At 41.7% G+C, this 10,476-nt stretch overlaps 2 protein-coding genes across 2 annotated transcripts in view; both read right to left on the reverse strand.

Moving 5' to 3' along the window:
* On the reverse strand, window positions 1,885-2,454 carry LOC109845673 (21 kDa protein-like). The gene has a single exon (XM_020414943.1). It carries the CDS (start codon window positions 2,452-2,454, stop codon window positions 1,885-1,887), a length of 570 nt encoding a protein of 189 aa, XP_020270532.1.
* Window positions 8,272-10,476, reverse strand: part of LOC109845583 (splicing factor 1-like) — a 3,582-nt gene continuing 1,377 nt past the window's right edge. Inside the window, exons 2-3 of the mRNA XM_020414855.1 lie at window positions 8,861-9,440; window positions 8,272-8,624 (exon numbers count right to left, since the gene is read on the reverse strand). Of these exons, the coding sequence (XP_020270444.1) occupies window positions 8,587-8,624; window positions 8,861-9,395 (573 nt within the window). The 5' untranslated portion in view covers window positions 9,396-9,440 and the 3' untranslated portion in view covers window positions 8,272-8,586. The remainder of the gene's footprint in view (window positions 8,625-8,860; window positions 9,441-10,476) is intronic.

Here is a 10,476-nt window from a genome sequence, read left to right on the forward strand (position 1 = left end):
GAAGGATCTAAGCCGACAAATTCTCATCTCATTGAAATCTAGATTTTTCCGGTACTTGCAATGCGTATGCGTACGTGAAGCGACACGTACACATGCAGATTGGAGCCCAGTGCCTGCAACAATTAAGGAAGATGTTTCCTGTAGGCTCCTTTGCTTAGAGTTATTTGGTCTCACTCTCGTTATCAATGGGATCAGGATGTACGTTGTATATCTACAGAAAATACAAAAACTTCATGTATAATTTGTTACATTGGAACAATTAAACATACACGAGTCAATACACTAATGAGCAGCGACTAAGGACGGTGACAACGCGTTAGGTAAAGTTGCAATATGATCTGTATGGAGTTTGGATGCTATTTATGTGCATGACAAAAGTTTTTTCGTGAATGCAAGGAGAAGTCATTTTGGCTCTTGAGCGTGGAAAACAGGCCGGCCGCCCACATTCTATAGCTTAATTTGCATCAACTTTGAAAAAATTAGGCACAAGCATCGGAGACCAGTTGTCCCCCTAGTATAATTATTCTATTTAAGGGCAGGTGTTGAAATTAGTAAAGATTCTTGTTGAAACTCGCAACGTAATTGAAATTATCAAACCAGAGCAAACAAAAAAAAAAAATGCATCTCATGATTCTCATCTCTCACCTCAAAAACTCACTTTTCAAAGTCTCACATCCCAGGTGTTCAAACATTAAGGGGCTGTTTGGTAGGGACGTTTTGAATAGAAAGCCTGTCAAAAGTGTTCTTTTGGCAGGCTTTCTGCCTAACCCCCAATACCAAATACATCAACCAAACAGCTCCTAAACACGAGTTAGCCAAATCTTGGCCACTTCTTATCATCACATTCATAGTTTCTCCCCCTCTTTCTTAGAAAAAGAAACTTGGTTTAATTCCTCTATAAAAAAAACTCCGATTTCAAGAGAAACCTAATATTAACAAAATAGAAAAAGAATCAACCCGGGGGCTTTCGGGTTTCTCGCTCCTTTTTTTTCGTAGTAGTCCCCCAACATGTCATATATCGATATTTGTCCCCCAGTTTTTAAAAAAATTAAAATTGGTCCCTCAAATCTTTAAACATTTTGCAAATTCTACCACAAATTTAAATTAGTCCCTCAAATCACATTTTTTAAATTACTCCCTCATGTGTTCATAATTTGAAATTAGCCCCTCGAACCTTTAGGCATTTTTGCAAATTACTACCTCAAATTTAAAATTAGTCCCTCAAGTCTTTAAACATTTTGAAATAATACCCTCAAATGTTCAAATTTAAAATTACTTGCACCCCATTTTTTAATGAAACAAACACATAAAATACTTTCCTATAAAGCGAAGGAAACACTAAAGAGCGAAATCGACCAAACAGGCCCAAACAGGAAAGAGGGAAATTTTGAGAATGAACCTTATACAAATATTTTCAAGAAATTTTCGGAACTTTCAACTAGATTGAATCTCTCTAAACTATTGGAAAATCTCGTAAACAAAACTACCAATCAAAGTAATAAATTTGAATCATGTTAAATCGAACTTTGTGATGAAATTTTCCAAGGAAAACGCTCATGTGGAAGAACAATCATTTCACATTTTTAGGCATATAATTTTTACTCTGCTCGTGAACGCGTCAACTTTCACTTCATCTCATACACATAGAAACGTTCACACACAAATCAAAATACGTACATAACATCTCCTCAAGGAAAACATAATACGCTACACACACATAAGTACATAGTTTTTTTAATTACATCTTGCGTAGACAAAACGAAAACCAAACAAAAATGAGTAAACACGAACCGAACTTGACTCTCCGCATCTTTGGCTAGTTGTCACACCAACAACACACCAGCATAAACCGCAGGGCGACAGACCTGTCCAAATTACACATGACTAGTTCTTGCCAGGAGGAGGAGGAGGAGGAGGAGCAAGCTTAGCGATAAAATACAAAGCATTGCTCGTCAACCTCTCAACCTCCCTCACCTTCCTCCTAACCTCCTCCACCTCCTCGCCCCCCTCCACCTTCCTCATCCCCTCCAAACAAGTGTCCTCATTCGTCAGCGCCGCGCTCACCCAAGTGCAAACATCGTCAATCTCCATCCTAACATCATCATCTTTTTCTTTAATCCCGTTGAGTTCGTCCTTGGATTTTGACAACTGGTCGGCGGAGTCAGAGAGCTGCTGGAGACAGTCGCGGAGAGGGGAGCGGGAGGGAGGGGAGGGGAGGCGGTGGAGGGTGGAGAGGGCGGAGTGGGTGCGGGAGAGGGAGGCAGAGAGGGAGGAGATGGCGAGGGTGGCGGGGGTGCTTTTTGGCAGAGCGGGCGGACAGGGGCGGATGCAGAGGGCGGGTAAGGCCGGGCGCCGGCACAGAGGGAGGCGGGGTGGTCTCACGCGGGGGAGGGGCGGGGCGCGGGCGGCGGCGGTGGAGAGGAGGAGGAGGAGGAGTAAGAGTGGAATCGGCATTTTTTTTGTGTGTTTTTTTTTTCGGAGTCGGTGAGCGCAGGGAGCGCAAATTGTAGGGTGGGGGAGTTTGAGGAGAGGGAGCCGGGTTTATATTCAGATGGAGAGGGAATATTGAGGCTTGCTTTTTGATGTGTTTATGATAATCTCTCTATTACTCTTTTAGGCTCTTCATCACTAGGGTGCATGCGGGTTGGGGTATGGGAAAATAATCTAGAGGGCCTCCATAAAACACAGGCTAAATGCCACTTAAATACCCTAATCTTCCTTCAGGTTTGCATTAAAATATCCCAAGTTGTAAAAAGCTATACATAGATACCCTAGTAGGCCATCATAAAACACCATTAAAAGAACCGTTATGACAAAAATAACACTCGATAAAAAAATTAATAAAAAGATGGAGGGTAGGTATAGCGGTAAATATGGTCATAAATGGGGCCAATACAACTATAAAAAATGTCACGTGAGGATCACATGGGAATATTCCTAGGAATATTCTCACATGCAACTAACAGAAAGTACCGGTTTTTTGCAACTTAAATATTAAAATGCTACTTTTTACGACTCAATGTACGTACTAAAGTGCTACTGTTTGTAACTTAGGATATTAATTTGAGTTCAAATGTAATGAAACAACAGAGCATTTAGTTGCCATTTAGCCTGAAAACAAAATATCAAGTTTAGTTTTATTTTCTATTTAAGTTGGTCCAAGCAGTATATAACAGTTGGTACAATTATAAAGATTAATGTCCAATCAAGGCAAGGCAGCAACTGCTTTTGATGTTAGAGATTGTGTGGGAAATCTAGCATCAGGATTGTAACTGGGCATCGCCAAAATCACCATTGCTGAACTGAAAAGACGTTGAAGTAGCCTTGGTGATTTCTGTTCTGTACTGTACAAATACTCTCAAACTTGTCTTTTGCTTATAATCGAAAAATAATAATACTAAGATTTCCTATTAAGGCTCCAGCTCTATAGTTTTTAAGGATGTCTGTTGAAATTAATGCACTGCTCAAAAGGTACTCCCCTTCTGATAGCTAGCTATCTCCATCACTCGCCTCTGCGCTCAAGCCAAACTTACTTGAGAGTATTCCACACACAACTAAAACCAAAGAACCTAGCTCATGGATTCTTTTGAAAAGGACATGATCACGAATATATCCAGCTTACAGCACTACAACTCTCCTTATACTGTTCTCCTCGCCCCTAAGGAACAAATAATCAGTGTGAATCCTCGCTTTAATGTGAGATGAAATAAAGTCCCCCCCCCTCAAAAGGATAGCTCGTCAAACGCTCACATGCAAAGGTTAGGCAATCATAAAATGAAAAAAAAGGCCCACCATGTGCTTTCCTCTGGCCTCTTTTCAAACTGATCAAGAAAACTGATGGAGAAATGACAGTAAAGTTGGGGCACGTAGAGGACTCAAATAATTGGAGGAGTAATTAATGTGAGCTTGTTATATCTAGTTGCTAGTTTATTGTCTCAGCTGTACTCGGTGAAGGCATGGCTCTGGTTGGCTGAAGATGGACTGTTTGTGTTTCTGTTCATATATGTTTGCTATTGGTATGAATGATATTAATGAAGTAGTCCCTCACATGTTTAGCTATGGTAAACTGCAGCCGGTGCTCAAAAAGAGCTAGAAATTTTGATGCAGGAATGTAATTAGTGTAATATGAAATTTGCACAGTCATGAGTCATCCATACTTAAATGTGTTAACAGTAGTCAAGATATTTTGCACATACGTGATGTGTTACATGTTTAAATGTTGTTACAAAAACAAGCTTACTCCATCTTCTCGAACTTAATACTGTAAGATCAATATATGATAAGCTTGGGATTCCTACTTCAACCACGAGTCCAAACTATGGGGAATAGGCTGCCACAGAGTAGACCACAATGTTTTAGAATTTTAGAATTTCATGACTAGTTAATTAGTTATACCCCCACATTGATGCTGAAGTTCTCTACATGATGTTGTGTTTGGATAATCATATCAATGCCTAGGATGGACAAAGTTATTAGTCTAATGAACTTAATTAGTTCTTTCCTTTTCAAACACGGTGAACCGTGGTACAGTAAAGCACGTAGCGATAGAAGTCTTAGGAATTAAGTAAATTTTTGCTGAGTGGTATCAAACAAGAATTGAAAATAGTTAAGCTAAAGTCAGAGCTTAATTATGATGTTCCTCAAATGAATAAAACAATTTTCATTGTTTATTTCTAGTTCATGTTGAAGGGACACGTTTAGTTCCTAATTTCCTATATCATTCTCTTATCTCAAATAGGCTAGGCTAAGTCACCCGTGATTAATGTTGCAATTAATTTGCTCTTGCTAATGTGGTTGCTACATTGACCTACATCACACCTACTTGCTAATCACATACTAACTTGTCCTCATTTTGGTGACTAACACAAAATATATGTGCATAGAAATGAGGGGATGGATACGTATGGACATTGTCGCGTGCCAAGTAGCAAGCCAACTATTATAGTTCACACTTCAACAAATGGGACATAAATGAATCCACATTGATTGTTATTATAAACTAGTAGGCAAAGATTGGAGTATGTAAGCAAACGTAGGCTTCCTTTGGTGGTGATGGGGAGTAAAAGTTATAGAACATGATGTTCATACTTCATACTCGATAGTGCTTTAACTTACCAAAGCTGATTAAGAGACCAAACTCTTGATGTCTTCTCTTGTCAAAAGACATCTAAGACCTACCCTCATCAACAAATTTATATGAAATTTGTTGAGCTTCATTTTCTACAATCTAGACCATTGCCAACTAGTAATTTCCCCAGTTGTGTCTTGATCTTTTTTTTAGCAAAGCAACAATTTTATCATACCTGAGAAAACACATGCAACCGAATACGCAGTCTGCAGTTGCTCTCTGTGAAGTTAACACAAGTTCATCGATCGGTGCCTAACCTTATTAGCAGCAAGTTCTGAGTCAATGAGCCAAACATGTTTTAGAAGCAATCCACATAAGCAGCTTTCAATAATAGACGTTTAAAGAACTGTCTTTGTTCTGATAGTAAAGAATCAAAAGTTATAGGGGTTAATATTGAAAGTTTTGTAAACCTTGAGTCCTTTCATTAAATCAAGTTACAATATATAATACATTGTCAGACAATATTCCTAAGATCGTGGCCAGAATAATGTTAAGGCTAAGCTAATTATGTTAACATTCCTATAATACAAAGATGCTGATTGATCTAAATAAGGCTACCGAATAATGCTAATTATGTTAACATTCCTATAATACAAAGATGCTGATTTGTCAGAATAATCTAAATAAGGCTACCGAATAATCCCTTGAATGTGGGATGTATTCTAATACGCCCCCGCAGTCGAAACGGGAGGTTGTTGAACGCTGAGACTGGATCTAAACTCATCAAATAATGAACGTGGAAGCCCTTTAGTGAAGATGTCAGCGTATTGATATCGTGATGGAACATGACGGACGTGAATGTGACCCTTTGCAACGCGTTCTCGTACAAAGTGGATGTCCATCTCAATGTGCTTTGTGCGTTGATGATTGACGGGGTTGCCTGCAAGGTATATGGCGGAAACATTGTCACAGTAGACGACGGTAGCTTTGTTAAGTGGCTGATGTAATTCTAGGAGGAGGTTACGAATCCAACATGATTCGGCCACTGCGTTGGCGACGCCCCTATATTCAGCTTCGGCACTGGAACGGGATAGAGTAGGCTGTCGTTTGGATGACCAGGATATGAGATTATCTCCGAGGAAAACACAATAACCTGATGTGGATCGGCGGGTGTCGGGACAGCCAGCCCAGTCGGCGTCTGTGTAGGCGAGGAGGTGTTGGCTACCAGATTTGTAGAGATGCAGCCCGAGGTCAGTGGTACCCTTCACGTATCGAATGATACGTTTCAAGGCGCTGAAATGTTCTTCACGGGGGTCATGCATGTATAAGCAAACTTGCTGCACAGCGTAAGATATGTCTGGTCTGGTGAACGTGAGATATTGCAATGCTCCGGCGAGACTCCGATATAATGTCGGATCAGCCATTTTAGGGCCAGCTTGTGCACTTAGTTTACATTTAGTATCGACAGGAGTGGATGCCGGCTTACATGAAGTCAGATTTGCGCGTTGTATAATCTCCTGTGCATATTTCTTTTGAGACAGGAATAATCCCTTGGAGTGGCGGTGAACAGCAAGGCCGAGAAAGAAATTTAGAGGGCCAAGGTCCGTCATGGCAAACTCATCGCGGAGTTGGGAGATAATGGTGTTGCGGACTTTTTCAGTAGAGGTGGCCAAGATAATATCATCGACGTATAAGAGTAAGTAGGCCATGTCACTACCGTTCTTGTAAATGAATAACGAGGCATCACATAAGCTGTTGGAGAAACCGATGGTTGTGACGAATGTGGCAAAGCGTTGATACCACGCCCTGGGAGCTTGCTTAAGTCCATATAAAGATTTTTTTAGGAGGCACACATGGTCAGGACGGGTCTTGTCACGAAAACCTGGAGGTTGATGCATGTAGACGGTTTCATTTAGGGTCCCATGGAGGAAGGCGTTCTTGACGTCGAGTTGATGTATGGACCAGTCATTATTAAGAGCAAGGCTGAGTACGGTCCGAATTGTAGCCGGCTTGACAACAGGGCTGAACGTGTCATTGCAATCAATTCCAACTTGTTGAGATTTGCCATTAACAACGAGTCGGGCTTTATAGCGCTCCAAATCACCATTGGACCTGTATTTATGTTTAAACAACCAAAGACAACGAGTAATATTGACCCCCGTAGGACGAGGAACCAAGTCCCAGGTCTCATTCGTCATTAGAGCCGAATATTCGTCTTTCATAGCCTGATTCCAATTAGGGTCATGGAGGGCGGAGATGGGGTCTTTAGGTATGGGAGAGATAGTGGTTTCGGTGTTAAGGTCAAGGATGACTTTGGGTTTAAAAATGTCGTGTTGGGCACGGGTGCGGAGGTTCGATGGTGGGATGGTGATGGGGACAGGAGGGGGGTTGGGTATCGGGGTGAGAGGGGGTATAGTGGCAGCTTGGGCGGGAGAGGGAGGAGGCGAGGGTGTAGGCGTGGTGATGGGTGTCTGAGGGTCAGTGGGAGGTGAAGTGTGTGTAAGGTGATGTTGAAGGTAGGGTGAAAGCGGGGAATCCAGGAACCTATAATGGTGTGGGTCGGGGTGAAGGAGGGATTTGAATGGGTATATGCTTTCGTCGAAGGTGACATGACGGTTGATGAGGAATTTGCGGGTGGTGAGGTCAAAACATTTGTAGCCCCGATGATGGTTAGGGTATCCAAGGAAGACGCAAGGGGTGGAGCGGGGTTGAAGTTTATGAATGTTAGACGGGGGGAGTGGGGGTAGCAAAGGCAACCGAAAGTACGTAATTTATCGTAAGAGGGATGTCGGTAGTATAGGCTGAGGGTGGGGGTGTTATTTTTATTGGCTTTGCTTGGGAGTATATTATGAAGGTAAGTGGCCATAGATAGGGCATGATGCCAAAATGATGGAGGAAGGTGGGCATGAATGAGAAGTGTGCGGACAAGGTTGTTGATAGTACGTATTTTTCGTTCCGCTTTGCCGTTTTGAGGAGAAGTGTATGGGCAGGAGAAACGGAAATGAATGCCGTGTTCACGGAAGTGTTTGGTGAAAGCGTTATTGTCAAATTCACGACCATTATCGCATTGAAAAGCTTTTATTTTCTTTTCAAATTGAGTGGTTATATACGTGTGGAATGTGGCGAAAGTACTGTAAGTTTGTGATTTATTAACAAGCGGGTATGTCCAAAGAAAGTTGGTGAAGTCATCTAAGAAAAGAACGTAATAACCGTGACCCATTGTGCTTTTAACCGGTGAAGTCCATAAATCACTATGAATCAAATCAAAATGAGAGAAAGTTTGAGATGTAGAAGGGGAAAAAGGAAGCTTAATATGTTTACCAAGTTCACATGAATTACATAAACGACTTGGACTATTATTATTGCATAAAAGAAAACCGGTGCGGCGAAGCGTGTCGAAGGTGGAATGGCCTGGATGGCCAAGACGGTTGTGCCAGGTGGAAGAGGATATGGCGGCAAGAGCTTGAGGCGTGGAAGGAGGGCGGTTGTTGTTGGTCAGAGGGTACAACTCGCCTGTGCTATTGCATCTCATAAGGTGTCTTCCCGTCCGATAATCCTTAATAGAAAAACCAACAGGGTCAAATTCAACGGAAACTGAATTATCATTTGTGAACTTGCGAACGGAGATGAGATTTTTAATTAGGTGGGGAGCATGAAGGACGTTTTGAAGGGCGAGGGGTGGGTTGGGGGGTTTGAAGGTGGTATGTCCATAACCCTTAATAGGAATCATGTGGCCATTACCGACAATAATATTAGTATTCAAACTCGAATGGGAATAAGACAAGAGATTACCTGGGTCCGAGGTCATATGGGAAGTCGCTCCGGTATCCATATACCAGTTGTCGTCTGGGGGTTGGAGAGAAAGTGTCTGCATAGCAAGGGCAATATCAGTGGGAACAAGTAGCCCGTTAGGCGCTTCGGCAGGAGTAGATTGAGCAGCGAATGCTTGTTGGGGTCTTGGTCCGAGAACACCTGCACCTGGAGTGCTGTTGTTGGGTGGTGTCCATGGAGTGGTGGGGTATGGGCATGGGGGTGGAGTCCATGTGGGTGGCTGTCCCCACGGTTGAAAGGGCATCCATGTCCAACCCGAAGGACTGTTTTGAGAGGGATTTCCAGAAGTGTAACCGCGTCCTTTTCCTCCTGGAAAACGTCCCCCACGACCACCCTTGCCACGATTATTGAAAGGACGAGAAGGGGTTTGTGGCGGCAGTGAAGGAGTTTTGTCGGGGAGATGGTTCTTGTCATGCCGTGTAGAGGAGACGAAGGCAGACCCTGTGGTGGAGCGTCGTTGGCGACGCGTTTCTTCAAGAGATTTTTGTGTCGTCATGGGGAGAGGCGGAATGTGGTGGGGGAAGAAGATGGATCGTTGGCTCTGATACCATGAAAGTTTTGTAAACCTTGAGTCCTTTCATTAAATCAAGTTACAATATATAATACATTGTCAGACAATATTCCTAAGATCGTGGCCAGAATAATGTTAAGGCTAAGCTAATTATGTTAACATTCCTATAATACAAAGATGCTGATTGATCTAAATAAGGCTACCGAATAATGCTAATTATGTTAACATTCCTATAATACAAAGATGCTGATTTGTCAGAATAATCTAAATAAGGCTACCGAATAATCCCTTGAATGTGGGATGTATTCTAATAAATATATTGTACACACCGGAGTTTTTTTTTTCCGTTCGTTTATCAACTATTCAATGGCTAAAGCCTGTTGCACTACTTCAGACGTCGAAATCCGAAACTGTGACAACTTAGTGCTATAAACTTTAATACTCTTAACAGATATCTAAAGATTGTCATCCTTATTGTGGATTGAAACCTGAGCTCATTCTGTCATACCTTTTCTATGGGCCTATTTTTAATATATCATCAGCAAGACTTCAACCTACATTACTCTGATATCATTTACGTCCCATACGCTATATCAAAACTCCAAATTTATGATAATGATTGAGGGTTAGGGTGAGATTGGATACTTTCTTAACCAGTTGCATGGGTATCCAGCCATTGGCATTTCTGGTTGCTTATTAGTGAAGATTGAAGAGACACATGCACACATGTTGTACCTTAAGCCAGAGGGCCTACCCCTGCCTCCTACTGACTTAACTCTTGGAATCCAATGGGGGCGCAGCATCCCCATTATCAGTACCAGCAGCCTTTGTGGCTTGTCGAAGGTTAACAGTAATTGATGTATCCTTGTTCACATTCTCGCAACATATTCAACATTGGAAGAAAGAAAGAAAAAAAAATCCCACAGCTTATCCTCAATAAGAAAACACAGCGCGGAAAAAAGAGAACACTATTCATGATCATTATCAATTAATCAGTAAAATCAGCATGTTATTTTTATTTATTTTTTTTTTATTATTATTTATTTAAATTTTTTTTTTTGGAGGG

The sequence above is a fragment of the Asparagus officinalis genome, chromosome 6 (assembly GCF_001876935.1).
Source record: "Asparagus officinalis chromosome 6, Aspof.V1, whole genome shotgun sequence".
Lineage (NCBI taxonomy): Eukaryota > Viridiplantae > Streptophyta > Magnoliopsida > Asparagales > Asparagaceae > Asparagus > Asparagus officinalis.